This window comes from Desmodus rotundus, chromosome 4 (assembly GCF_022682495.2).
Source record: "Desmodus rotundus isolate HL8 chromosome 4, HLdesRot8A.1, whole genome shotgun sequence".
In the NCBI taxonomy this organism is placed as follows: Eukaryota; Metazoa; Chordata; class Mammalia; order Chiroptera; family Phyllostomidae; genus Desmodus; species Desmodus rotundus.
Window position 1 is genome coordinate 86,084,629 of NC_071390.1, and position 26,218 is coordinate 86,110,846.

The following is a 26,218-nucleotide window of genomic DNA, read 5'->3' on the forward strand; positions in this document are numbered from 1 at the left end:
ACTCCCCAAAACAAGAGCTTTCAAAGGCAGTTTAACCACTTTTTTTTAAAAAAAGTAATCAATCAAATTCATAATAATAAACTGTGGAACAAACCCCAATTGAGTAATGTTGGTAGTCTCTGTGGTACAAAAGTGAAAAACACATGAACGTGTCCTCAAGGTAGCTTGCATTTTCAGCAAGCAGACGCAGAAACAAATAATTTCAGTATAGCATGAGAATTGCTAGAAACTAGCGCTGAGCACTGGAGGTGTGCCAGCTCTGGTTCTATTAGTTTTACCTCTTTTACTCCACCCAGTAACCCCTTAAGAGTGGGTTCTATTGTCATCTCCATTTTAAGAATAGGAAAGATGCCCAAAGAGTATGTGTAACTGCCTAAAGTCACATTATTAGTGATTTGATAAACTGAGATTAGAACCGAGCAGCCTGCATCTCGCTCACAAAAAGAGCTGTAATACATGGGCTAGAATTGTAGCAGAGAAATAATGCTGAAGTACAATTTGAGAAATAAGTAAGCATGTGCTGCGTAAGGAACACACAGTGATGAAAAAGGAAATTGAGGGTTAGAGGGAGTGGGGACAATTAAAGAGAAGAGATTTTTAAGGGCAAACAGCTGAGAGACCAATGGACATACGAGGGAAATACTAGCAGATCCTTACTAACACAGCCATGTGTCTCAAAGTGAAACCACAGATCATCTGAAAACAAACCCTTGGCTGTAGGATGAGTACACCGATTCCCAGACTCTAATATCGTTCTACTGAGTCAGAATCTCTGTGGTGGGATCCAAATGAGTGTTCTTTTAAAATTATATTTTATCGATTATGTCATTAAAGTTGCCCCAATTTCCCCCCTTTGCCCCCTTCCACCCTGCACTCTCCCCTCCCTCAGGCAATCCCCACAACTTTGTTCATGTCCATGGGTCATGCGTGGGTTCTTCGGCTACTCCATTTCCTATAGTGTACTTTATGTCCCCATGGCTATTCCGTAACTACCTATTTGTACTTCTTACTCCCCTCACCTCCTTGCCCATTCTCCACAAGCCCCTCCCATCTGGCAACCATCAAAACAGCTCTCCTGGTCCATGATTCCATCTCTGTTCTTCTTGTTGCTTAAGTTGTTTTTTAGATTCAATTGTTGATTGATAAGTATTTATTACCATTTAATTGTTCATAGTTTTGATCTTTTTCTTAAATAAGTCCCTTTAACATCTCATGTAATAATGGTTTGGTGATGATGAACTCCTTTAGTTTTTTCTTTTCTGGGAAGCTGTTTATCTGCCCTTCCATTCTAAATGATAGCTTTGCTGGGTAGAGCAATCTTGACTGTAGGTCCCTGCTTTTCATGACTTTGAATACTTCTTTCCTCTTAATAGATCTTTAACAGAGGATGTCAGGTGATTAAGTGCTCTGCCTCATAATTTCTAGGATCCTGTACAGGATTGTAAAGTTTAGGATGAGAAGTATCAGAAGGTAGATAAGGAACAGAATTCTATAAGGCTTTTAAATTTTTCTCTTTCCGATTAGGTTATTCAACAAAATAATAAACAGTATTTCAAAATATACTCTAAATATTGACATAGATTAAAAACACAGGAGGAAAATAAATAATTCAACAGACAAATGAAATAAAATTACTTGTTATATATTCTATTTTATTTATCTTCTAAAGTAATCCATAAGGAAATATGGATTCTTACCTATTCTTTTATTAAGATACAACTCTCCCACCATCATTCTATTCCATTCATTTGCTACTTATACAAGTCTTTACCTCTTTAGGAAGTCTTTCAAAAGACATGAGCAAGTTCAACATTCATTCATTCATTCATTCATTCACTTGACCTAATCATTTTCCATCCTGGTGGCAAATAAGGATGACCAAAGGAAGTTTTTATAAAAGGAGAACTTTTGATTTATAGTTATTTGTTCCTGTGTCTGTTAGATGAAAGTATTTTTACTCTTTACTCTGAGGAATACATATGTAAGGTAGGTGTACTACCCACAGGGAGCTTGAAATATAGAAAGGAAATACAATATGTATAAAAATATAGTAAGTCAAAATAATATAAGAGCCCAGAAGAGGTACAGGTAATGCACTGTAGGAGTTCAGAGAACTGCATTATTGCTTGCTGCTGAAGGCATTGGGGATGTTTGCAGGAAAAGTAGGCAGTTGAGCTTAGTTGTAAATGATGGATCAGATTTTGAATTAATGTTATTGAAAAAGGGCATTTCCAAATTTTCTGATGGAGAAGTGACTGAAAGGAAGTAAAGTTGAGTAAGAGGAATTATGGTAAAGGCATCGTTGGAAACTGCTAATATTTTGTCTTGAGAATTTGACTCAGTTAGTAACGGTGAAGAAATAAAAAGAGACATTTATTCTCAGTTTGAGAGACCTGAATGCCTGCCTAAAGAGTGTGACATTCATTCATGTGCCTAGGTGAAATAATGAAATCTTTTAGCAAAGAAGAGGAATGAAGAACCATGTTTCAGAAAGATCAGTCTGATGTTGGGGTGTGGGAAGGATTGGAGCGGGGGTAGGGGGCTGAGTACAGAAAAGGGTTGTAATATTTTGAATCAGGTCTTTATTCCCATATAGAGATGGAAACTTGAAAAATAAAAGAGTTTGCAATACAAACCCTTATTTAGAAATTGACCTTCCCCATGCATTTTGTGATTATTTCTTTCTATAAAGTGAAGAAATGAAAATAAAAAAGAATCAAATCTTCTTCTGCTTCTCCTCAAGATCTTGTATAAGTAATTGTATCTAGTGAATGTCTATATTGAATGTGCCCAGTGGTATGCAGGTAAGTGGTTAAAAATAAGCTCTCCAAATTAAACAAAACAAAACGAAACAAAGAAAAACCCCTGATTTGTAATTTGCCAATTTCTGTGCTGTACATAATAATCTTTCCATGGCTATTTTTAAACTATCAATGTGATGTAGCTGAACATGAATTTCAGAAGCTGGGGGAGGAAAACTTCTCTACTAATTAGGACTGACTGTTCTGGGCCCCTCGAATTAACTGACAACAGACAGATTAACAGAAGAAAAGTTTACTATGCATGCAGAGCTTCGCAGCAGTGAGTAACCCCTGAATAACCAGAAATAAAGGCCTCTATCCCCACTTAACCAAAAGGTGTGGGGGCAGGTTAGGACTCAGTGGGAAAGTCTGGAAGGTTCTGTTGGGCTTCTCCTGGACTCACATTCCTGGTGCTGAGGGATCAACGGTGGCGGTACATTTGAGAGGTTCTGCTTAAGTTTAGATAATATTTCTTTCTGTGGCTACTGATGGTCCAGAAACCTTCAGCTTAAAAAATATATATACACTTTGGTGAGCTGTTAATCCCTTTGGGAAGCGATGAACACAATCAGCCCGGAGCCTGGCCAGGAGGCTGCTGTACGCCAGTATATGTATCTCACCTCAGAATGCCTTTTCGTGTAGTGAATTAAATTATTTAAAACAAAACAAACAAAAATCAATACCTAAAGTTGCCCTTAACAGCTGGGGTTTGGGCACAGTAGGAGGGATGACACCATCGTTAATCAGGATTTGCCTGTTAGGATTGGGCAGATTTTGGAAAATACCACAAAGTGTCTCGATAACTTGAGGGAGTTTGGGCAAATGAAGTGTGGAAAAAAGAGGTGAACTGTATGTTACCCTCATAAAGATTGGACTATATATTAGAGCAAAACTAAATTCAGACAATTGCTGTAAAATTGACGTTAATGCTTTCTATTCGTTCTGCTCATTCCCTCATTTGGTTTTATTTCTTGTAAATTGTTTAATTTGATTGTAGATATATTTACTACAGGAAGGTGCTAAACGTCTGTCTTTGGTAGGTCTTTTGAAAGAAATTTTTAGGTAAAATATTTTTAGGTTCCAGGAAGCATAGCTAAGTGGTGGCTATTTTCTTGACCACACCCTCATGTCATGGGGCCCAGAGAAGAAACGGCCCTTCTTGCTCCTCCTCGTTATTTTCTGACTGCTCCCTTTCCTCCCACGAATTACCTTTGGCTTGAAGCCCATGCCGTTCTTTCAGCTTCCACATTTGCCCTCCTCTAGTTTCTTTTTAACCTAGCCTTTGCCACATATTTTTCATTATAAGCAAGTTGCCAAATCCAGCTCACACGTAAGGGAAGGGTATCATACAAAAGTGCAAATGGAAAAAGCATTAGAGGCCATTCTAGAAGCCGCCTACCTCAGGCAACATATCCAATTTTAAGCACTAGGACCTACGCTCAGAATTTAAAGCCTCTGTAGCAGACACACAATTCAACTGTCATTTAGTTTAAAAGCTGTGAACATTATCCTATCCACCAACACTTAAGAAGTCCATGAATAGAAAGACACCCTTCCTTCCAGTTCAATACTACAGCAGCCAGATCTGCTAGTGCAAAGCTGCTCCGTGTAGTTGAAAGTCAACCAGCAGCAGCTTGCAGCTCCTAAGGCCCTGGCATCTGTGTCTTGGCCGAGACTACACCTGGTCTTTGTCTTTCTGAGGTTGTTGAGACCCAGAGGCTTTGCTGGGGCCCATTCCTCCTAACAAAGCATCACTTAAGACTCAGAAGAATGTACAAATAGCTTCCTGCCTATGGGAGAAGTCTCCAGAAACAGCAGACAGCCTTCCAAGTTAAACTCATGATCTGAAGTTTAAACCTATTACTTAGACCTTAGCAGTAAAAAGCCAACTGAATAGCTGTTAAAGAGAACACGTGTTCTCTGCATGTGATCTTGCTAACGAAAGAAAGGACTGAGCTGAGCCAAGCCCACCCAATTCATCTATGCCAAATTTATCAGCAAGAAAAGGGATCCTTTCTTTGCCAGACAGAGGAACGGAGAGTGTAAGACTAACAGAGCTCCTTCTGTGTGAGACACCAGGAATGAGGAACAAGTATTCTCATCAAACTTCAACATTTTACAAATATTTTATTTGCTTTATAATTTTATATTTTTATTGTGCAGAAAACTCAACATAGTCATATAATAGGTTACTCTTTGACTTTATGATTTATTTAGGTTTATATTTAGAAAAATCCTCCACATTCTGTGATCATTGAAATATGCTTACCTATATCTTCAAGTGTTTCTTTTAGGTTTTTGTATTTAGCGCTCTAGTCAGTTAAGAATTTATTTGAATGAAATTTAAGGATGAATTTTTCTCTAATAACTAACTGATTGGTAAATCACAGACTACTAAATAGCCTGGTATATTTCTTTTTACCTATTGAAGTTACAGAGAATTGACAACTCAGAAACTTCTAAAGTGGGAGTAAAGATCAGTACAGTAGCCTTGGAGGAAAATGAATTAGTATATGTGAAGTCAGCTAATTATATGCATATTTTATAACTAAAGCCTAATAATTCTTTAAATGTATTAAAAGAAATAATCACAGATATGTTTTAAAATATCAGAGCATTTATTGTAAAAAAAAATTGGCAATATAAAAATATCTAAAATTAAGGGCCTGACAAGATGAATGAACTTATACTTATATGATGGGATTGGACACATTTATCATGAATCACATTGAAGGAAAATATTTGATGTGAGAAAAATCCTGAGAATATAGTTGAAGATAAAATTTACAACAGATAATGCACATTAATTCCAATCAATTACATTGCATAGGAGAACACTGGAAAAAAGTGCACAGATATTTTATCAGTAATTATCTTTTGATATGTGGATTTTTATTTACCTCTCTATCCATCCATCCTATTAATTTTTTTGTACTTTCCATAGTTGCTTGAATCCTGTAATGAATTTAAAATAATTAGAGGGAGGAATGGTTTTTATTAAACATACATCGTCACAGAATATGGTTTGTGGCAGGTCCTCAGTACTGTCTGTTAAATGTTGTTATTAAATGAGATTATAATTTGAACTTGCTCGAAGTAGCAGAATATATCAAGAATGTTCAAGAAAAAAATAAACAGACAGAAGGATAATGGAGATTTAAGTCATAGACTGAAACATAAAACGATTCAGTAGGATTTGTTTTGGATCCAACTTCAGAGAGTAGGAATCAGAGACAGAATGTTTCTCCTTGGGAGAAGTAGTGGGCTGAAAAAAGAATCCGCCATATAGTATCTGCATAACTTGGAGGAATGATATAGGGACTTTAAGATTCAGATATCATGAAATCCCAGAATTTTGATACAGGAGTAGAAACTAAAGTTTCCTAAAATTGAAACAAATGAAAAGCAAAGTAAAATTAATATGCTTAATCATTGTTGAGATGGCCAATAAGACCGTGAACAAAAGCAGGTGACAGCCAGTGGGTAGGAGGAGGTGAGGGGACAGAGAGGAATTAAGCAAAAAGGAAAAAGGACTCATGGACATGGACCACAGGGTGGTGATCACTGGCAGGAGGGGAGTTAAGGGGACTAAATGGTAATGGAACAAATACAATAAAGACTAAATCAAAAGTAGTGTTAATAAGATTAGTTATTTCTCTTCTTAAGAATGCTGTCGGGTGCCTGGCATGAAATAATTGTGCTTTTTGTAGTTGATTTTTAAATTTGTTTAAATATGTGAATGAGATAATATTAATTTTGTCACTGTGGTGAACCTATAGCACTGTCCAAAGCAAAAAAGTGCTGAGGTTCTAAATGATTTCTATTTCCTTGTACAAATTTTGTATTTGTATTTACCATTGCCTGACCAAAGCACGTTTTGAGAGCAGCCAGTTACTTGTTCTAACTTTATGGTGGTTCTTCTCACCAAGAGGAAAGAACTTAAATAGATTGCCATCCTGAGTTCTTATGACAAGTTTAGTTTTCATTATTAGTTACTATGCTGGCCCATCACTGAAAAAGTACTCTGCTATTCATTTAGTTCTTCTGAATCATCACGCAAAATTACTCATCCCTCTGAGAATTGATATAATTTAATTTCTGAAACTTTCAAAGTAAGAATCAATTTCTGATTTCTCCTGGGGCTCACCCTGAAGGAATGAGTCAGTTTGTTTTGTTGCAATAGCCCAATGATTCAGGCTATGGTGGGGTTTGGTCACAGCTTTGGTTTAACTTTGATTTAATGACAAAACAGGAAAGAAATGAGATTAGTAATTGGAATTGATCACAAAATCAGAATAGAGCAAAGAGCAAAACTAACTGAACACTGAGACAGGAATATTGTTTCTTTCAGCTATCTTAGATTATTAAAATCATACAGAAGAAATTTTGAAAAGACATCATTTTTAAAACCTCTGTGATCTTAGGAAGGTAAACTTCAACCAGAGCTTTTGTTTATCTTGTGGATCTGTACTAAAGGCATTTTGAAATAGAGAATACATGAGGCTGTGGGAAAATATTTACTCTTAAGCCTTAGGTGGGTGTATAAATAAAATTTCCACGCAGGACAATTTGATAAAAGCACTCAAAATTACAATTGAATATATCTTAAGCCCAGTAATTCCAACTCCAAAATATTGTCCTATAGATAATCGTGCATATAATATAAGATTATTTATTTCAGCTCTGTTTGTAGGAGCTAAAGAATGGAACTGCAGTGCAGGTTAACTATATTATAACTCAGACATAAAGTGGGATACTATAAAGCAATATAAAAGAATGAAGAAATTCATTGTATGTAAATACATGGTAATTTTATATCTGCTGCTCTGCCTTTCCAGTATCTAATCCGTATCTAATCCATTTTACCACTAACAAAATTTGAATTTTCCTTTGGGGAATGATTTCTCCTAAACTCTCAATCCATTTGTGTTGACTAGTGCCGATCCAACATCCTCCAATAGGTGTGAGCATGGAGCAAAGTCCCAGATCCCCTTTCCTAGTGGACACAGAAAGGCACGGGAGCCAGATCATTTCAATGAACTTCAAATATGGAAACTGTGTTAGAATTTTGAGAAAGAGAAGTTCTCATGCAGCCAATGTGGCTAAGGTCAAAGAATATGCTTCTATCTGACTTGCCAGATGTAACCAAGTACATGGGCCATTCCTAGGAAAAATCCAACACACAGCCGATCCAAGAAATGGAGAGAAAAATATTTGACTCCTAAGTACATATTTGATATCCTGGGAATTGAGCTCTATATGGTCAAATAATTTTTACAAAACAGTGTGCCTGAGATTTAAGTATCCTCTGATATAGAAATAAGCCCTATAGTTGGGCAATTGCAAGTTATAGAATCTAAAATTTGGAATTGCCTGACAAGCAGAGTAGAGAGCCAGAATACTACTCTATTCTACGCTGCAATGTTACCAATATTTATAATAGCAAAATAATTTATGGAATTATTTTTTAAATTTGGGGGGACTCAGTTATGTATTTCTGCATTTGGAACTCCACGATTTGGTCAAAAGATGCATGGATATAACAATGTATTTACTTATTTTTTACAATTTAGTATATATTTTACATTTTACTTTTGACTAGCTAACACACTCACAGTCTTTTTCAAGGAAAACATTTCCCTTCTATTTCTAGTCCCCAGACATCTGAAGGCCTCTAATTTTATCAATTTATTGTATGACCTTCCATAGATGTTATATGTACTCATATATAATAGAAACACATACACAGATATATACATATATAATAATTTAATTTTTTCTTTTGTATATAAAAGGTAACATATTATACACACAGTTTCCATATTTGAACTTCATTTAAATGATCTGGCTCCCGTGCCTTTCTGTGTCCACTCGGAAAGGGGATCTGGGACTTTGCTCCATGCTCACACCTATTGGAGGATGTTGGATCAGCACTAGTCAGCACAAATGGATTGAGAGTTTAGGAGAAATCATTCCCCAAAGGAAAAGTCAAATTTTGTTAATGGTAAAATGAATTAGATACTGGAAAAGCAAAGCAGCAGATACCAAGTACAAGAACATATTATAAAGAAATATGTTTCTCCAAATTTTCATTTAGCAAAAACAGAACTAATAAAAGATGTGGCATAAACCAGAAAGGTTGTTGAGTTTGACCAGTACAAAGAGCTCATCCTGATTTAGATACTGAACTCAGTTTACTGTCACTCCAATTTTACTTTACTGCCAAAACAAGGAAGCATGAAACATACACCACTTAAGGAATGAAATGAGTGAAATCAGCTTCACCAAGGCTAGTGGGTTCCTCACGGAGGTGTGCTGACATGTAGTGGTCAGCATTCTGGATTTCAGGAGGCCGGGGCTTTCGGGTCATTGTCATCTATAAGATATACCTGACAAAGGACACAGATCCTGTCAACAGTCCACCCCTAATAGGTAGGGAATGTCTTCTTGTACCAGGGTTAGATGTTCTGAGTTCCCTTTCTCACTAATTCCTTGGGACAACCATGTCGTACCAGTGGGGTCAATCATGAGAAATCGCCTAAGGGCATGGAAGCCTAATGTATATTCAAAATTATTGAATGGCTGAATGAATAAATGAATAAGTTTTCACAAAAAAATCAACACATCTAAAAGAAACATTTTCAAGAAAAGTAGCCCATTTAACTACAGAAGTCTAATTGCCCTATGTACTTTATCAATAGTAACACCATTGATTATTAAAATAACAAATACTATTAGCATGTGGTGTATTTTTATATAATTTTAGAACTATTAAGAATTCATGTTCAAATTAGAGTTAATACATTTAGGTGATCATTTTATTACACCCAGAATATTACTTTATAAAGGTTACCCTAATGTTTAAAAAATTAAAATATTTTACTTACACTCGAATCTCTTGTACTCAACAGATGTGAGCTCAGTTGATCATGTTTCACTTCAAGAAATCCTTGTAAATAAACTTTAATCCCATAGGACAGACCCGTTAACGGTGCTTTCAGGGGAGGTGTAATGAATGGATCTGTGCTGTAGAACTATGGCGTTCGGTTAATATTCCTGATGGAACTCACTTTACTGAGCACCTTAAGAGTACCCAGATAAGCAGACCATTTTATATGGCTGAAGCTTTCTTCAACATTCCCAAGTGGAACATAAAAGCATGCAAAAAAAAAAAGAAATTATCATCAGCTTTTCCATGAGATCTTCATAGAAGATTAAAAATCCTTTGGTGGAGAGGTTATGTACCCCAGTAAAATGGTCTGTCAAAGTTTATTTTGTGGAACTTATAAAAGCCCTGATGAAAGCTTAGAAGCTAGCAGAACATGACAGCCATGTATTATAATCGTAAAAAAACCTGGTGATATTGCTGTGAACAGTATTTTAAAATAGCCTTTCTATAATATTTTAAATAGGTTCAGATTTATAGAAAAGTTGCTGAGGTCATACAGAGAACTCTCGTACACCCCTCACCCAGCTTCCTCTGTCGTGACCATTCTACCTCAGCAGAGGAAATTTGTCCCAACTAAGGACCAGTATTGGTACATGAATTTTAACTAAACTCAGCAACTTATTTTGATGTCACCAGTCTCCCCTAATGTCCTTTTTGCTATTCCAGGATTTTATCCAAGATTACACATTATATTTAGTCATCATGTCACCTTAGAAACATAATCTCTCATACTTTCCAGATTTCCCATGTTTTTGATGAATTTAGCTTTGGTCATTTTTTTTTTTTGCAAAAACATCCTAATTTGGGTCCAATATTTTTCTCATGGTTAGACTGAGTTAATTGATTTTTGGTAGGAAGACCACAGAAGGGAATTACCCTTCACATCACATTGTATCATGCTATCTATGTGATCACTTGGTTGTGGTAGTGTTTGCCAGGTTTCTCCACCATCAAGTTACCTCTCCCTCCTTCCCACACACTACTCTTAGGAAATAGTCAGTAAACACAGCCCAGGGATGGGGGTAGGGTATTAAGTCCCATTTCCCGAAGAGGGGGAGTGCCTACATAAATTATTTGGAATGCTCTGTAAGAGAGATTTGTCTCTTCTTCCCAATTATTTATTTATTTGGTCATTTATTTATGTATGAATTCATGACTTTTTTTTTTGGTTTTATACTTTCAGTATACTTGGATACTATGTTATTTATTTTGTTGCTCAAAGTGTTTCATCTTTGGCAATTGAGAACTCTTTCAGATTTGCTCCTTTGTCTCTTTGGCATGTTTTATCCTTTTATCTTTTGAGCACTTCCTCACTTTCTGGCACAGCAAAATGCTTCAGGATAGGATGAATCTCAAAATCATTTTGCCGAGTGAAAGAAGCTGGACCCAAAACAACTTGTACATTTCTGTTTATGTGAAATAAATGGAAGGCAAAACTAACTTACAGTGATACAGCATATCAGTGTTCAGTGTTGCCTGTTGAATAAGGGAACGCTGTGGGGTGATGGATAAATGACACTCTCTTGTGTATACCATATATATGTATATATATATACACACACACATACACATATGTTTCTTTTACATATATATATATGAGAAAGTCTTTGTTTCTTCATTATATCATGTAATCAAAGAGAAACAGCAATTCAGAACATTTCCTAATTTTGATAAAAAAAAATAAATGGCCAAAAAGCTCTGAATACATTTAGAAATTAAAGTCAATAACTCCCCTCAGTTATCTGATGTATGTATTTTCCAGCTTCCTTTCCTAAGTTCCGGTTCAATTTTTACCTGACCTCCTCCTTTAGGTGTTTTAACTCAATGTATACTCTCATGTCAACTTCTAAAGTACGTTCATGCTATGTAAAAATTATGTTTAGAGTGTCTTAATTTGTATAGTTACCATCGTTTCTGGACTAAACAGTCAGACGTAATCTCACTTTAATGGATATTTTCAATGTGTCCAGTTTATTGTACACATCAATGAATAAAAATGAAAATAAGTTTTGAATAGTCTAAGAATTTGTAGAAGTTGCAGCTTCCCTCCTTTGAATTTGTTCTTTTGTTGGAACTGAAGTCAGCCAGACGTGTGGACTTGTTCCCTTATCGCCATCAAGGTAATTCTGACTTCTGTTTTCGTCTTTACTGCAGAATCTCTTGTGTTTATGTGGGTCCACATCTGGAAAACAAGCTGAAAGTGTGGGTGTGAATTATGGTCAATGTCTTTTCGCTTATCCACTTAAATAGAAAATTCCTCTGAGAAAATAAGCTAAATATATAGTAAAATAACACGTTGCTACCTATTATCAAAATCCTTTCCTTGCTTTAAGGAAAAAATGACAAGCTTCTTTTTTCAAGCCATCCTCTCATTGAAGGAGTTTTAAGTGACTACATTTTTTTGAAAGTACTAGAACAGCATTAGCAACTTTCCAATAATGCTATTATATTTGTATAAACCTTTTGCCCTTAAAATGATTGTTTAGCAGAATAGAGTAAAAAAGGTTATAAAATGTCAGGTTCTATGAATATGGCAATCTTAATAACTTAATATTTCATTTTACAATGGCGTAGTAATAACAGACATACTTTTTATAATGATTAAAAACTGGGTACAATACTTTAACTCTCCATAAAAGAAAGAAAAATTATTAATTCCTGTTTGAAAAATCAGTTTGAAAGACATAGAAATAGCAACAGGTGAATCATTACAGATATAGCATCATTTTAAAAGAAAAGGTAAAAATGCAGTAAGAAAATATAATACTAAATACTACCCTAACACAAAAGATGATCATTGTGTTTAATAAAATGTATTTGCAATGTATAGGGTGATAATTTTAGTTATACCTCAGATAACTACTGATTTCCAAGTGATTCACTATGTAATAATAATTTGAATTTTTCTACATCCATATTTTATTTTTTATTTTAATACTAAGGATTGTATTCTAAATCAGGAGTAATAAAAATAGCTACAAAGAAGTGTAGCCTCAATCCAATTTGTTTTCCTTGCAGAGCGCAGATATGAGCCCGGCAAGTAGCACCGCTTCACTTCCTGTAAGTCCTCTTGCAGAAGAGCCATTGCCTTTCAAGGTAAAAACGATACAGACAAACAAAAACAATTGTTTATAATATTTTAGGATATTTAATAAATATTCATAAAATAGTTAACAAATATAGTAAAAGATAAATTTTATGCATCGGTGATAAAGTGAACTGCTTTAATCTGTAATAATCTTATATCAAATGTTAAAATCTTTTGTTTTATTGTCATTCTAGTTGCTTAATAACGGTAAAGACTGAGAATAGAAATTAATACTTTATGGAACACTTTGTTTGCTTGGCATGGAAAATATAGTGATTTCACTGTAATAGTTTGATGTCACATGAATTTGAGGTTTGAAATTTTCTATTTATATGACTTTTAAGCAATAAATTTAGAATGAATATTTAGCCCTCATTAGCTGGTTAAAATTTTATTGATGACTCTACATGATAATTATCTAATCATTACAAAATAATAGTCAAATTTAAGAATTGAATATAGAACTATTCCTCTAAAACATTACATTTTTAAACTAAGTAAATATGCAAATAAGTAAGTAGCATGATTAGTAGAATTCTTCAGTTTGGGAGTCTTTACTCATTACAAATATATAGTCATGTTTTTGTTTTCTTATTTAAGATTAGATTTTCTCTTTATGCCAAAGCTTGTAGATCAGCTACTTTATATTTGTGCCAGGGACATTGGGATTTCAGTAGGATTGTTATAACTGAAGGCACTCCTTAAGGTCATGAGGATAAAAACAAAAACTTGGACAGTTGGGATGATACACTTAGTGCAAGAAATTACTTTTTGTTTGGTTTAAAGACAGGGAAATGTACATTCTGGGGTTCATTATGACTTTCGTGATTTTTGTAATTACTATAAAGTGTTGTTGCTGGGTTTTTTTCCTTCTTGTATGAAAACTATGTCTCCCTCAACTTCACGCTGTTTACACCTAGTGCAGTGGCTAGCGTGAGTATTTGCTGTGTTGTTGAAGTGACCATAACAGACGGCTATAAATTCCATTGTGTATCTTAGTTTTTAATTATGCGTACTTCCTTGCTTAATGATAATAATAATTATTAAAAGCTTATTTTATATCATCAAATTGTGAAATACTGAATAGTATTCTGATTATATGATTTATTGAGAAATATTTCTTAATCTACAACAAAAGGAGAAAATATTAATGTTTCAAAGCTTAGTGTTACTTATTTTCATCTTACGGTGTATGGAACAAAATTTACAGAAGTTTTAATTGGATTTTCAAAACATCATCAGAAGCCATTTTCTCTTTTTAATATATTGACAAAGCCTACACTCCTGGAAACTTAATGTATTTTTTCACAGGGGTAAAATAAAAGGTGAGATATAGTCTAATATGAGCTGACATAAAGCTAATTTAAACATAACTATTTTAATTAGTTGCTCCTGTTGGTTCTAGGAGATCGATAATGTTCCTGTATTAATGCGTGTAAGGGGTTTTATCATTAATTAAAACTTATGAGTGCTTGTAATATGTAATATTGGCTTTTGATAGCCAATATAGTTATAGAACCTCTCAATTTACTGCTTTGTGAAAGAAAGATATTTATATTTTTTCAAAAAAATTTATCATATATAAAAATATCTCATTAGTATTTAAAAGTATTTGAAGTTCAAAATTACAAAATGAAACTCCAGCATTTGCTTCTTTAATTTTTATATTATAAATTATTATTATGTAAATGAGTAATTGAATATTATTTATTTTTATGAAAACACAAAATATATAGCAACTCTTTTGAGATGCATGTTAGCACTATAGTGAATTATAATTGTAATAATATGTTGAAAACTGTTTAACTCATAAAAGACACAAGTTTTCTTATAACCATAGCATGAAAAATCCTGATATTGTCATTTATTTGCATCTAAAACTCTGTCTAAAATTATGTGACTAAAAATAATTTTTTCTCATTCCCCATGAATAGGGCATGGTCTTTCAAATTAATGTAAAATTAATCCTCTTTAACCCCTTAGCTTCCTTTTCTAGGACAGTGATTCCAGCATCACACTCTGTAACCATCTGTTCTAATAAGGCCTCTGAAGGATGAGCTTTGATGGTTGATTAAGGGAATAGATTTTTCTTTTCTCCAGAGATGTAATTAAGTTACTAAAAGAAATGTATTCCATTCTTTTTCTTGATCTATTTTGGAAATACTCATGAAACAGTTGGAGGAAAATGTCCTGTTTTGGTTCAAGTGTTTTTCAAAATGAATGCTTTCCTTTAATTATCACCTTTAGAATGGCATTCAGATTAAACTGATTTTAACCATAATATTTCAAATAGGATATATATATATACATATATATATGTATATATATATGTATATATATATATATATACACACACACACACACACACACAGATATCTTCATAATTACTAATTACCTTCACACTAATATATCTATCTTTAATCTTGACCTGAATGTTAGATGAGAAATTGGCTATCAATAGGCCAATAGTACCACCGTAGGCTCTATTAAATTAAATGGGGAAGAAAACTAGGTAGCATCCTGCAGAGAATCTCCCAAAGACTCAAGACGGGTAGGTGAAGCAAGACAATTCAGTCTTGTTTGGGACCAAATGCTTCTTTTCCACAATAAGGCAGTAGTTTTCAACACTATTAACATTCTTCAAGTTAATTTTTAAACAAAACAAGATCTGCACCAAAAGATAATCCAGGCCCCATATATTTGCTTCTCTGTTTTCTCCACAGAGCATTTAACCTCCTATTATACTTCTTAAGCTTTCACTTACCATTTAGAACCTATTGCTGTGGTGTTTCGTTTTGCTTAGCTAGTCTTTCAAAAATGAGGATGTTTTCTACAAACATCTATCCAGTCTTAAACAATTGTTCGGAACTGTGTGCCCCTCTGTCAGATAGAATTGAGTGACCAAAAGTAAGTAGGGCTGGGCACAGGAATGCCACTTTCCCACAGTTATCACCATTCCCTGCTGTGCTCATGTCGGGCCACAGAAGCTTTAGAGTATACCCTTTCAGAGAAGAAGTTATACAATGCATGATTTTCTACACTTACTGCAAGTAACAATCTCCCAGATTCCCTAGTCACACCCTTGGTGCTGAGAAGTCTCTAGAATTCCAATTTCATACATTTGTGCAGACTATTGTTACGGACATACTTTTAGAGACAGAGGCAAATGTATAACCTCTATTTTTTAAAAGATTATATTTATTTATTTTTAGAGAGAGGGGAAAAGAGGGAGAAAGACAGGGAGAGAAACATCAATGTGCATGAGAAACACTGATCAGTTGCCTCTTGCATGCGCCCCAGCTGGAGACCTGGTCCAAAACCCAGGCATGAGCCCTGACCGGGAATCAAATGGGTGACCTTTCAGTTTGCAGGACTACACTCAACCAGCTGAGCCACTCCCATTAGGGCTAACCTCTTTTTTAAAATACAATATTTAGCATTACCTAATCTCTACACACAACTGGTCTGTCATATGCCACTATATCATTATGGAAGGGCCAAGGGATAGCTAGTTTTGCCTGGGTGGGAATAATACATTATCAAATAAACATAATAGAATAATAAAAGTTCACAATCATTTATCTAAGGCTTCGGTTTGAAAAAAAGAGAGAGTACAGATGCTTAACTGTTAATTACAATTTTTATGTTTTTCTGTAAAATAACAGTGAACCAAGTTGACATTGTTAAATTTGATTTTCCCATTTTACTATATTCTACATTTTCTCTCTGCCATTCCCACTGATTTCTCTTAACCATCTAATCTCCTGCCTCCTCGCTCCCCATGCTAGGCTCAGTCAGACATTCTACGTCAAAGGTGTCTTGGGGCCACCAAACTTTACTGTTCTTTAGTAGCATTGCTCTATTAATGTATTCGTACATTGACAGTTTCAACCCATCTCTGGAACGAGCACTCTTGAAGCCAAAGCTGGCTCATCGTTCTAGATCCCTCTATAACAATACATGTTAGTTTGGCCATGTTCTCTTTGCCAGCCACTTTTATCACATATTTTCAAATTTATTTATACTCCAGTGAAACATGGCTGCTAGATTTAGTTCTTTTTTCTCCCAAAATCATCTTTTCTCTCATTAGATATGTTTTTTAAAAAGGCATTTTCTCCCTTACCCTTTTATTGTTGTCCTGTGAGAAATTCAACAGGATAGAAACAAATTTAACTCTATTTCTTTTTAGATTCTGCTTCAAAAGTATACAAAGGCAAGAGAAGTATATTTTCTATTCACCAATCTTCAAAGTCTAAAAGTAAACAAAAATAACTCATTACCTTTCTTGGCCCATTCATTGACTCCTGTTTCTCTGTGATATTTGAGTTCCTAGACTGTCTAATGAGTTTGTGTGTCTAGTGCTTAGAATACCCAGCGGAGCGACCCAATCACAGGTCCAGCCTCCTTCCCAGAAGCAGCCGCAGGGTGGCACTGGGCTCTCACTGGGTCTCCTCATGCAATCCGAAGTTCTCTTGACTACTTTCCGTCATCCCCAGAAATCATCATTTAGTTTAGACTAGAAAAACTCTCACTCCTGAAAGTTTTCTCAGATATTATTCATCTCTCTTTTAATTAGCCAGGGTCTGGAAAAATCATCTCAGTGTACTTTTTTAGAAATAGAATTAAAGAAAGGAATTGTCTGAAGTGTCTGAAGATTCTTATGCCCTGACACAAATGTCACTTTAAGAAACACAGAGTCAACTGTTTAAGCAAGGGACAGTAGGTGGAAATAGAGAAATAATAGTGTGTCAAAAAATACATCCCGTCAAGCAAAGTTGGAATGGAAGGGGGAGAAACGATGGCAACTCCCCTTGACTTAGCAACATGTAGTAACACATATAGTTTGCTCTTAACAATATGAAATAAATATTATATAGAAAAAAAACAGAAAATGTACAACAATCAACCATCATAATTTGAAGGGTTTTTTTTCCAGTAGTTTCTAAAGTGGCCATTTATCTCTACTTTAAGAACAATATTTATTTTTAAGAAAATGGAAGAGGGAGTCGGGAACATTAGAAACAACGTAGCCTGGTCAGGAAACTGCAGGGAAACCAGTCCGAGTTCAGCCATTTTTGTCTGGGCGACCTCGAGGCCTTGTGTCCCAATTTCACTACCTATAGAAGGGGACAATGACATGCATTTCTTCATTGGGCTCTTATGAGGTTAAGCAAGTTAAGGAATAGAAAATGCTTAGAGTAGAGTGTAGTATATAGTATGCAGTATATGTGTTAACTATTATTTTTTTAGAAAGAAATACCTCTATGTTTAAGATGAGAAAGTTCTAGATGTTATAAATAACATGAAGAAATATTTTCACTCAACCCCTCATCCTTTATTTCCAAATGTAAGACCAGAAATGCATTTTAAACATCAGTTCTTTACTTTGGTGAAAAATAGTGATTAATATTCATTCCTGGAAGCCATGCTACTTATTTTATACACTTGAGTATTCAGATAAGCTCATATATCTGATTCCTCTTATAAAATATAATTAATGGGAAAGTTCACTAATTATGAGGGAGAAGAAGTAAACATAATAAATTTGCCTTAAGGGACGTATAGTATCTTCTTATCAGAAATATAGCATGGTACATTTTTCTTTAATTTCCCAAGCCTCCTGCCATGAGTTAACCTGCTAACCTCCTAAATGTGAGTTCTACTAAAGGAACATCATTCAATCATATTAGCTACTGGGAAAAACCACACTGTGAACAGCGCAGTGTTGATAGTTTTCTCTTTGTGTGCTAAACATCAGTTCATTTTGCCTGATGACATAATGGGAAGGAGCCCACTTGGAGGCGCCAGGAGAGAGGAGCCGGGTAGAGGCACGGCCTCCTCAACATCCTCTGTTGCATATCCGGCATAGATTTAGGCTTTCTGTGTGCTTATTATCATTGTTTTTCGTGGATTTAGTGGTCTCTCTTATTATTGAAAACATTTTTATGTCACAGAAAGGTCCCCAACTGTTCTATTTTGGACTTGTAGTCATTTTTTGACTAGACTGTCTATTTGTTAATAAGCCAATTTATTGAATACCTACCATGTGGGTGATAATATTCTAGACACTGGTGCTTCAACGTAAACTATATGGACTAAATTCCTGCTTTCCTGGTGTTTGGGTTCTGGTGAAGAGAAAAAGGCAGTAAATACACAAACATACAACACGTCAGGTAGGGATAATAAATGTTATAATGAAAAATGAGACAGGATTTGGAAGACAGAAATTAACTGAAGTGTGCTGCTGTTTCAAAAAAGATGGTCAAAGATGGCCACTCGGGTTGGGGGATAGTTTAAGAGAGAGCATAATGAAGAAAGGGAGAAAGCCACACATCTGTCTGTGGGAACAGGCCTGAGAGAAAGAAGTGAGACACCTACAAGCAGGAGAACACTGGGCCTTTTGACGATAGTCAAGAGTGTCATTTTGGCTGGAACAGAGAAAATGGAGGGGGAGGCAAGTAATAAGAGATAAGGTCAGAGAGAAACAGATCATGAAGGGCCTTGTAGGCCCTCGGAAAGACCCAGGATCTTACTTTATAAGGGATGGGAAACCATTCAAGTGTTTGGGGGAAAAGAATGACATAATCAGACTTAAAAAAAAAAACCCAAACAATTTCTCTGACATCTGTGTAAGTAAAGGCACAAGCAGATGTGTTAGAAGAAGCAAGCCAAGACTCCTGTGGGTGAGAGATTTTGGAGGCTTAAACTGGAGTAGTAAAAATTGAGAGGTGAACGTTGGTGGGATTTTGGACACATTCTGAATGTGAGTCCACGGAATTTGTTAATGGATTGTATGAGTGATATCAAAAATAAGAGCAACATCAAAGATTATTCCTAATTCTAACATTCTCTATATTTTCCTATTTTTACCTCTTTTGCTATCTTTCTGATGTTTCAAATAAATAGATATGATAACATAGAAATTAAAGAGGTCCTGTTTTTTTGTTGTTGTTGGTTTGGTTTAATTTTTTTAGTAGTAGTGAGGCAGAGGGGCTGAATGTGAAACGGCAGATGTCAGCTTTCCTAGGGCTAGTTAACAGTCCCTACGAGGAATACAGATTTGGTCACCTGTTTTCTTTCCCAGATAACTGAAAAATACAAATGAAGCTAGATTTAACTTACAATTTTATGTTGGTTTATATAAATAATAATTATGAGATTGAAACATGACTCTTAAGTGCTTAGTGGAAGAAATAAGCAGGCAGAAGAAAATTCTCCAAGGGATAGCCGATGAATTTAGAATATAAAATCGTACTATGGTTTTATATTTAAGGGATTGATTTATGATATGACAATAACTATAAATGCAAAATGGCATCATTATGTTTCCCTAGTAGGAATAAATTTTAAGAGGGATCTCTTATCTATAAATGCATATTTTAAGCAATTATTTTTGATGACTTAAAAATAAAAATATTTCTGTTATCCATTGCTGTGTAATAAATCATTTTAAAACTTGCCAGCCTAAAACAGTGACTTCCTATTGTTTTTCATGATTCTTTAGGTTGACTGAGCATATTTGGAGAGTTCTTGGCAGAGGCCTCTAAGTGGGTACAGTAAGATGCAGGCTGAGGATGTCCTTATCTGAAGGAGCAAGTGGAGTAGACATCCAATAGGATTCTCGCAGACTACCTTAAGGCTTTTCACTGTATGGTGGTTTTAGAGTAGTTAGAAGTGTTACATGGCCTCTGGAATCACCCAGAGTGAATGTTCCAAGCAAAGAGGAAGTGGAAGCTACCAGGCCAATTATGGATGAGGCACAGAAGTAGACAGCTTTCCCTCCACATTCTTCTCTGTTAGTTAAGCTGTTACACAGTATGTTAATGGTTGCCCAAGACTACCCTGTGTGCAGAGATTTGTTAGAAGGACTCACAGAACTCAGCTGGTAGCCTTACAGAGCATACACACTCTTCTTCCAGCAATATATGTGGTGTTTCTACCCAGTGAAGCCCATTAGAAATTCAACACCCAAAGATTTTGTTGGGCACTTGTCATATAGGAGTCCTGAGCCTAGACAATGCATAAATTCCATATTCTTAGAAAGAAGTCAGGAGTGCAGCATAAACAGAGTTGTTTGTACAAATGGTTTAGGGAGAGTGAGCCACTCTTAACCTTTATGGAGAGTTTGATATGAGTGTAGAACACCATTTGCCAGTCAAGTTCTCAGAAGCCAGCCAATGGCCAACCTTGCACACAGACCTAAGGATAATGGGTTAGTTTGCTAGGCCTGCCACAACAAAGACTACAGGCTAGGTGGCTTAAAGAACAAAAATTCATTTTCTTGCAGACCTGAAGGATAGAAGTCCAAATTCAAGGTGCTGGAAAGGTTGGCTCCTGGGGAAACTCTCTTCTGGGCTTGCAGATGTTTTCTCATTGTTCTCTCGTGGGCTTTCCTCTGTGCGTGCACATTCCTGGTATTCCTTCCTCCTCTTATGAGGACACCAGTCATATGAAACTGGGGCCCCTCAAAGTCCTCATTTTAACTTACATTTTTAAAGATCTTATCTTCAGATGTGGTTATATTCTGAGGTACTGGGAATTGGAGTTTCGATGAATTTTGGGGGAGATACAATTCAGCCTAAAAAGATAGACTCAGGACTGCTATGGTACCCTGTTGCTGTAGGTAGGGTGCACCTTGACTCAATGGGAGGTAAAATAAATTGCCTCTCTTGGTGAGGAATGACAAAGAGTTGCAGCAATTTTTAATCTAACATATTGATATATGATACAGTTTTCTTTTATTAATACAGTTCTCAGTGCTATTGAATTTTCAGACAGGTGTGAGGAGTTTGGGTTTGAGGAAATGTAGAAGGAAATACATGATTTCCTTAAATGTTTACATTTATTAGCCAGTATACTATTTGAGTATATTTTCCAGTGTTATTTTAATTTTCATTAAATGGCACCATATTTGTACTAACATACAGTCCTTAAAATTTTGTGGTTCATGGTATAAAAGAGTTACGGCTTTACAAATATTTTACCAAATTTTTTATTATTACCACTGAGAGTAAAATTCAAATTGAAATAGCAACTACGAAACAATATTACTTGTATTACATTTTTATAGTGTTATTTGATGTTAACATTTTTCTGTGTTTGGTTCAGTCAAGATAACTTTTGAATGAGCATTGTATCTATTATTTGATTTTTGCAGATAGCATTACTGACGTTTGATGAATGCTCACATAGTAAGAAAAATGATGTTTTATAATGATAGAATAAATAAAATTATTTTACATAAGTTAAAGCCAAAACAAATCTCGTTTAATTTGTGTTAAAGATACACAATATCTCTCAGGGCTCAGGGAAAGAATTTTAATGAAAACAATAGGCAAATATATGTGTGCTGCTTTTGAGCTTGAGATTGCTGTCCGAGTCATTCCCGAGGCCGTCCGAATGACTTCAGGAGGCGTGAGCAAGGCACAGAACTTGTCAGCATTAGTGCATCCATCTTCAGCTAACACATTCACTTTCTTCCTTAATTTTAAATCTGATGAGTTAATTTATCTTTGCATGGGTTGATACCTCAGGAGACTAACTTTTTTCAGTTCTCCAAGTGATACATATAAAACTTTCTCTGTAAAATGCCTTATTTTAATATGTGTTCAGAGCATTGAATTAGACTCTAATCAAAGAGTCCATTCAATATATTTAGTGGATAAGATTTACTGAGCGTCTGTTAAAAATAATCTCAGAAAATTAAATTCAAAGAACCATTTTCCATACCACTGAGTTTAACAGAGCCCGGGAAGACTGCAAGTGACATAGATAGAGGTTGTATTTCTAAATGGCAAAAGCGAGCATGTTGTAGGAAAAGCTTGGATTTAGAACACAAACACGGGACATGGGAGAATAAAATTCAGGCATAGGATATGGGAACATCATTCTGAATACATCTGTACGTAAAAGTCAAGGTGTTGAAGTGCTGCTCTCCAAGTCTGAAAGCCAACAAAAGCCTTGAAAGTTTGTCAAATGAAACAACTTCATGTGTTTCTCGGCAAAACACGGATTTCACAGAAACTGAGTCATTACATCAACCTTGGTTTGAGGACCTACTTCAAAGTGGAGTGGCTTCCCTGAAGCATTTGTTTTGTCTGCCAACAAGATGTCAGGACAATTTTATTTGAAAACAATTGAAGTCAACATGCGTACAGTGGGCTGGTGCTCTGTCCCTTAACACTCCCTGGCACCAAGTGGCTAGAAAACCATCATATGAGATCATCGCATAGGTGGCGAGAATTGCTGTGCACATGAATATTGACAAGATCTCTTTTAACATCTAATGCAGACTGAGCTATTGGAACTGGCTTGGGATTAACACTGCATGTGAGATAACAACATCCTCGATGGTAATCTGAACAACTGATGCCCTGTGTCGCACATCCAGTGTTTATATCTTCCCTCAGTGGCATCATTTCATATATTCTCTAGATCGTGCACATTCAATTTTTGGCTTTTAATATAATCTCTAGCATTACATAATCTCGGAGTTTACCTCTAAGTGTAAAATATACTGTAACATTTTTTAAATACGAAATTAGCAATCAAGATAAAGTTCAAAGAATATGATTCATTTTTAGCATGCCCATTGGAGACTGACCATGAATATGAGTAGCTGTCAAAAGTGGATTCAGCATAAATGGAGTTTCTCCGGTAATGACTTCCATCTCTTCTACCTTGGAATGCTCTACTTAAATAACAAATGAATTTTAGAAGTCGAATCATATCAGTATGCACTTGCAACTTTAAAATATAATGTGTATGGAATCTAATGAACATAATAAACACACAAACAAAATAGAAAGAGACTCAAAGATACAAAGAACAGACTGCCAGCCATCAGTGGGGAGGCTCACTGAAAGAGGTTGGGGATTAAGCAAACAATGACGGCAACAAAAATACCCCAGAGACACAGACAACGCTATGGTGATAACAGAGGGAAAGGGGGTCAGGCAGGTAGAAGAGGGTAAAAGAGGGATAAATGGTGACAGAAAAAGACTTTGGATGGTGAACACACAATACAATATACAGATGATGTATTATGGAACTGGACATTTCAAACCGATATAGTTTTTAACAAATGTCACCTCAATAAATTCAATATATATATATACACATATGTACACATTTCAATATCTATGTAATAGCTATAGAGTGCATGGAATTAAATATAGTTAATTCTGCAATATAGCAAATAATTTAGCAATGGTTGTATTATCCTTAGTAATTTTAATAATCTAACAATTTTTAACATAAAGTTAAAGATTGTTAGGTCAAAATGTTATTGGGCATCCATTGTTTTAATTATACAATGTGGAAGTATTAAATGACCATGGTGATAAATGCAATAAAATGAGTAAAATAAGCAAATACTCTGTTTTGAATCTTTTGCATCAAACATTTGCATTTTGTCCCTGCAGTTTTCATACTACACAGCAATAACTGGCAGAGATTCTGTTTACAATAACCCTGCTAGACAAAATTGGCATATCGATGACACCAAATAAAAGTTGGCTGATAATTATGAAAAATTGGAAAATTCTGTGTACTCTTACATATAGCAAGGATATTCTTAATAGTGTAGGGAAACTTGGGGCATCACTTTGAAATGCCTTCCAAAAGAGATAACAAAAAGTGCAATACATTTTTGCAGAAACTTACTTTTATGCTCTGGGATGGTGGCTGATCCATCACACAGAAATCTGAAGGTAAACAATTTCCAGATGGATGTATCAGAATATAATCAACAGCCTAATTGCAATAATTGTGAATATAGATGTAATTTGAATATTCTGAGTAACTTCTGATTTCAGAGTTTCAGCTACAGAAATTCTTTTTTTCCTTTAAGTTTTCGCATTGTATTATCAGCAGTCAGCTTACATCTGTACCTGGACGTGTGCTTTTGCTCAGGTAATCTCTCTTCCTCTAGTAAACCTCATGGGAACCCACGAGGATGTGACAGACACTGGAGATGTTGGCTAAGCCTGTTACAGTAGAATTTTATTGCATATATTTCTTATTAAGAATAAAGGTTCATTTAGAGTACTTAGGCCCTGCTTAACGAGAAAGACTTTGGCAGCGGTATTTGAGCCTGAAAATTTTTAAAAAGCTGAGAAAATTGTTCAAGCATAATTAATGGTGGATGAATTAAGTTCATTTTCCTCCCTTTAATGTCTGTGCCAGGGAACAGAACCCTTGGCAACGGAGCCGGTAGAGAAATGGAGCCATGCCAGTTGCTGCACCACGTCGAAGACGTTTGGTTTCAATTTCTAGTACTAGTGCGTACAGGAGAGTAAAGCTGACAGTGGTCTGTCTTCTTGTTAGCGTAGCCATTTCCTTCTCTTTCTTGCACTTTCCTATGAGACTCAGTCACTTGGTGATATTGTCTTACTATTGTCATTTTTTAAATATTTTTGTTACTTTCTTAAATGTGGCAAGTCATTCAGAACAATTAACATTTTTGAGGTCCCACTATGTAGAAAACCTATGCAAAGGTGCTAGGGCAGAAATATTTTATTCTGACTATATAAAGCTACAGAAAATTATAATCCAGGTTGTATTGGAACTTGACCTGGAAAAATGCAAAGTACTTAAAGGTGCAAAGATGGGTTTGAGAAAAAGGAAATATCCTGAGATCTGAGCTAAGAGAGAAGGGAGCCCAGGTCCCAAGCTAGGCCAGGATGATCTGGAAATTATAAATATTCAGTTGTGTAGTATCCATGCGGTAAGGAAGAAGTTGTTTGGTGTGAAGGATATTACTTACTTTATAAAAAACTTAGACGACCGCCCTGGCTGATGCGGCTTAGTGGACTGAGGGCCACCCCGTGAACCAAGGGGTCACTGTTAGATTCCCAGTCAGAGCACATGTCTGTGTTGCAGGCCAGGTCCCCAGTAGGGGGCGCGTGAGAGGCAACCATACAAGGATGTTTCTCTCTCTCTCCTTTGCTTCCCCTTTCTCTACAAATAAACAAATAAAATCTTTAAAAGAAAAAAAAAAGAGAGAACTTAGACTACCTAGGCAGGAGATACTGCCTTTTTTTTTTTGGCTTTTCACTGTAACCGCATATGGTAGAAGGGGCAAAGGAGCTCTCTGGGGCCCCATTTATGAAGGCACTAATCCCTTTCATGAGTGCCCTGGCCTCATGAACCTAATCACCTCCAAAAGGCCCCATCTCCTAATTCTGTCACCTTGGCATGTTAGGATGTCAACATAGGAAGTTTGTGGGGACACATATTCAGACCATAGCAAATTAAGCAAACACTAAGATGCAAAAATGAAGACATTTTATAATTCTTCTTGAGCTCCATTTCCACAAAATGAATTGTGAACTTTATTTGAAGTTTGACGATTCCTAGAATATCAAATGGTACTAATCA

General features: G+C 35.5%; 1 protein-coding gene across 6 annotated transcripts in view; it reads left to right on the forward strand.

Annotated features, from left to right (window-relative positions):
• The window catches only part of CCSER1 (coiled-coil serine rich protein 1), a 1,227,777-nt gene that overhangs the window by 463,001 nt on the left and 738,558 nt on the right, over nt 1-26,218 (forward strand). For all 6 annotated transcript variants that reach the window (XM_045183762.3, XM_053923202.1, XM_053923201.1 and 3 more), the window contains exon 7: nt 12,769-12,846. In XM_045183762.3, coding sequence (XP_045039697.2) covers nt 12,769-12,846 — 78 coding nt within the window. The remainder of the gene's footprint in view (nt 1-12,768; nt 12,847-26,218) is intronic.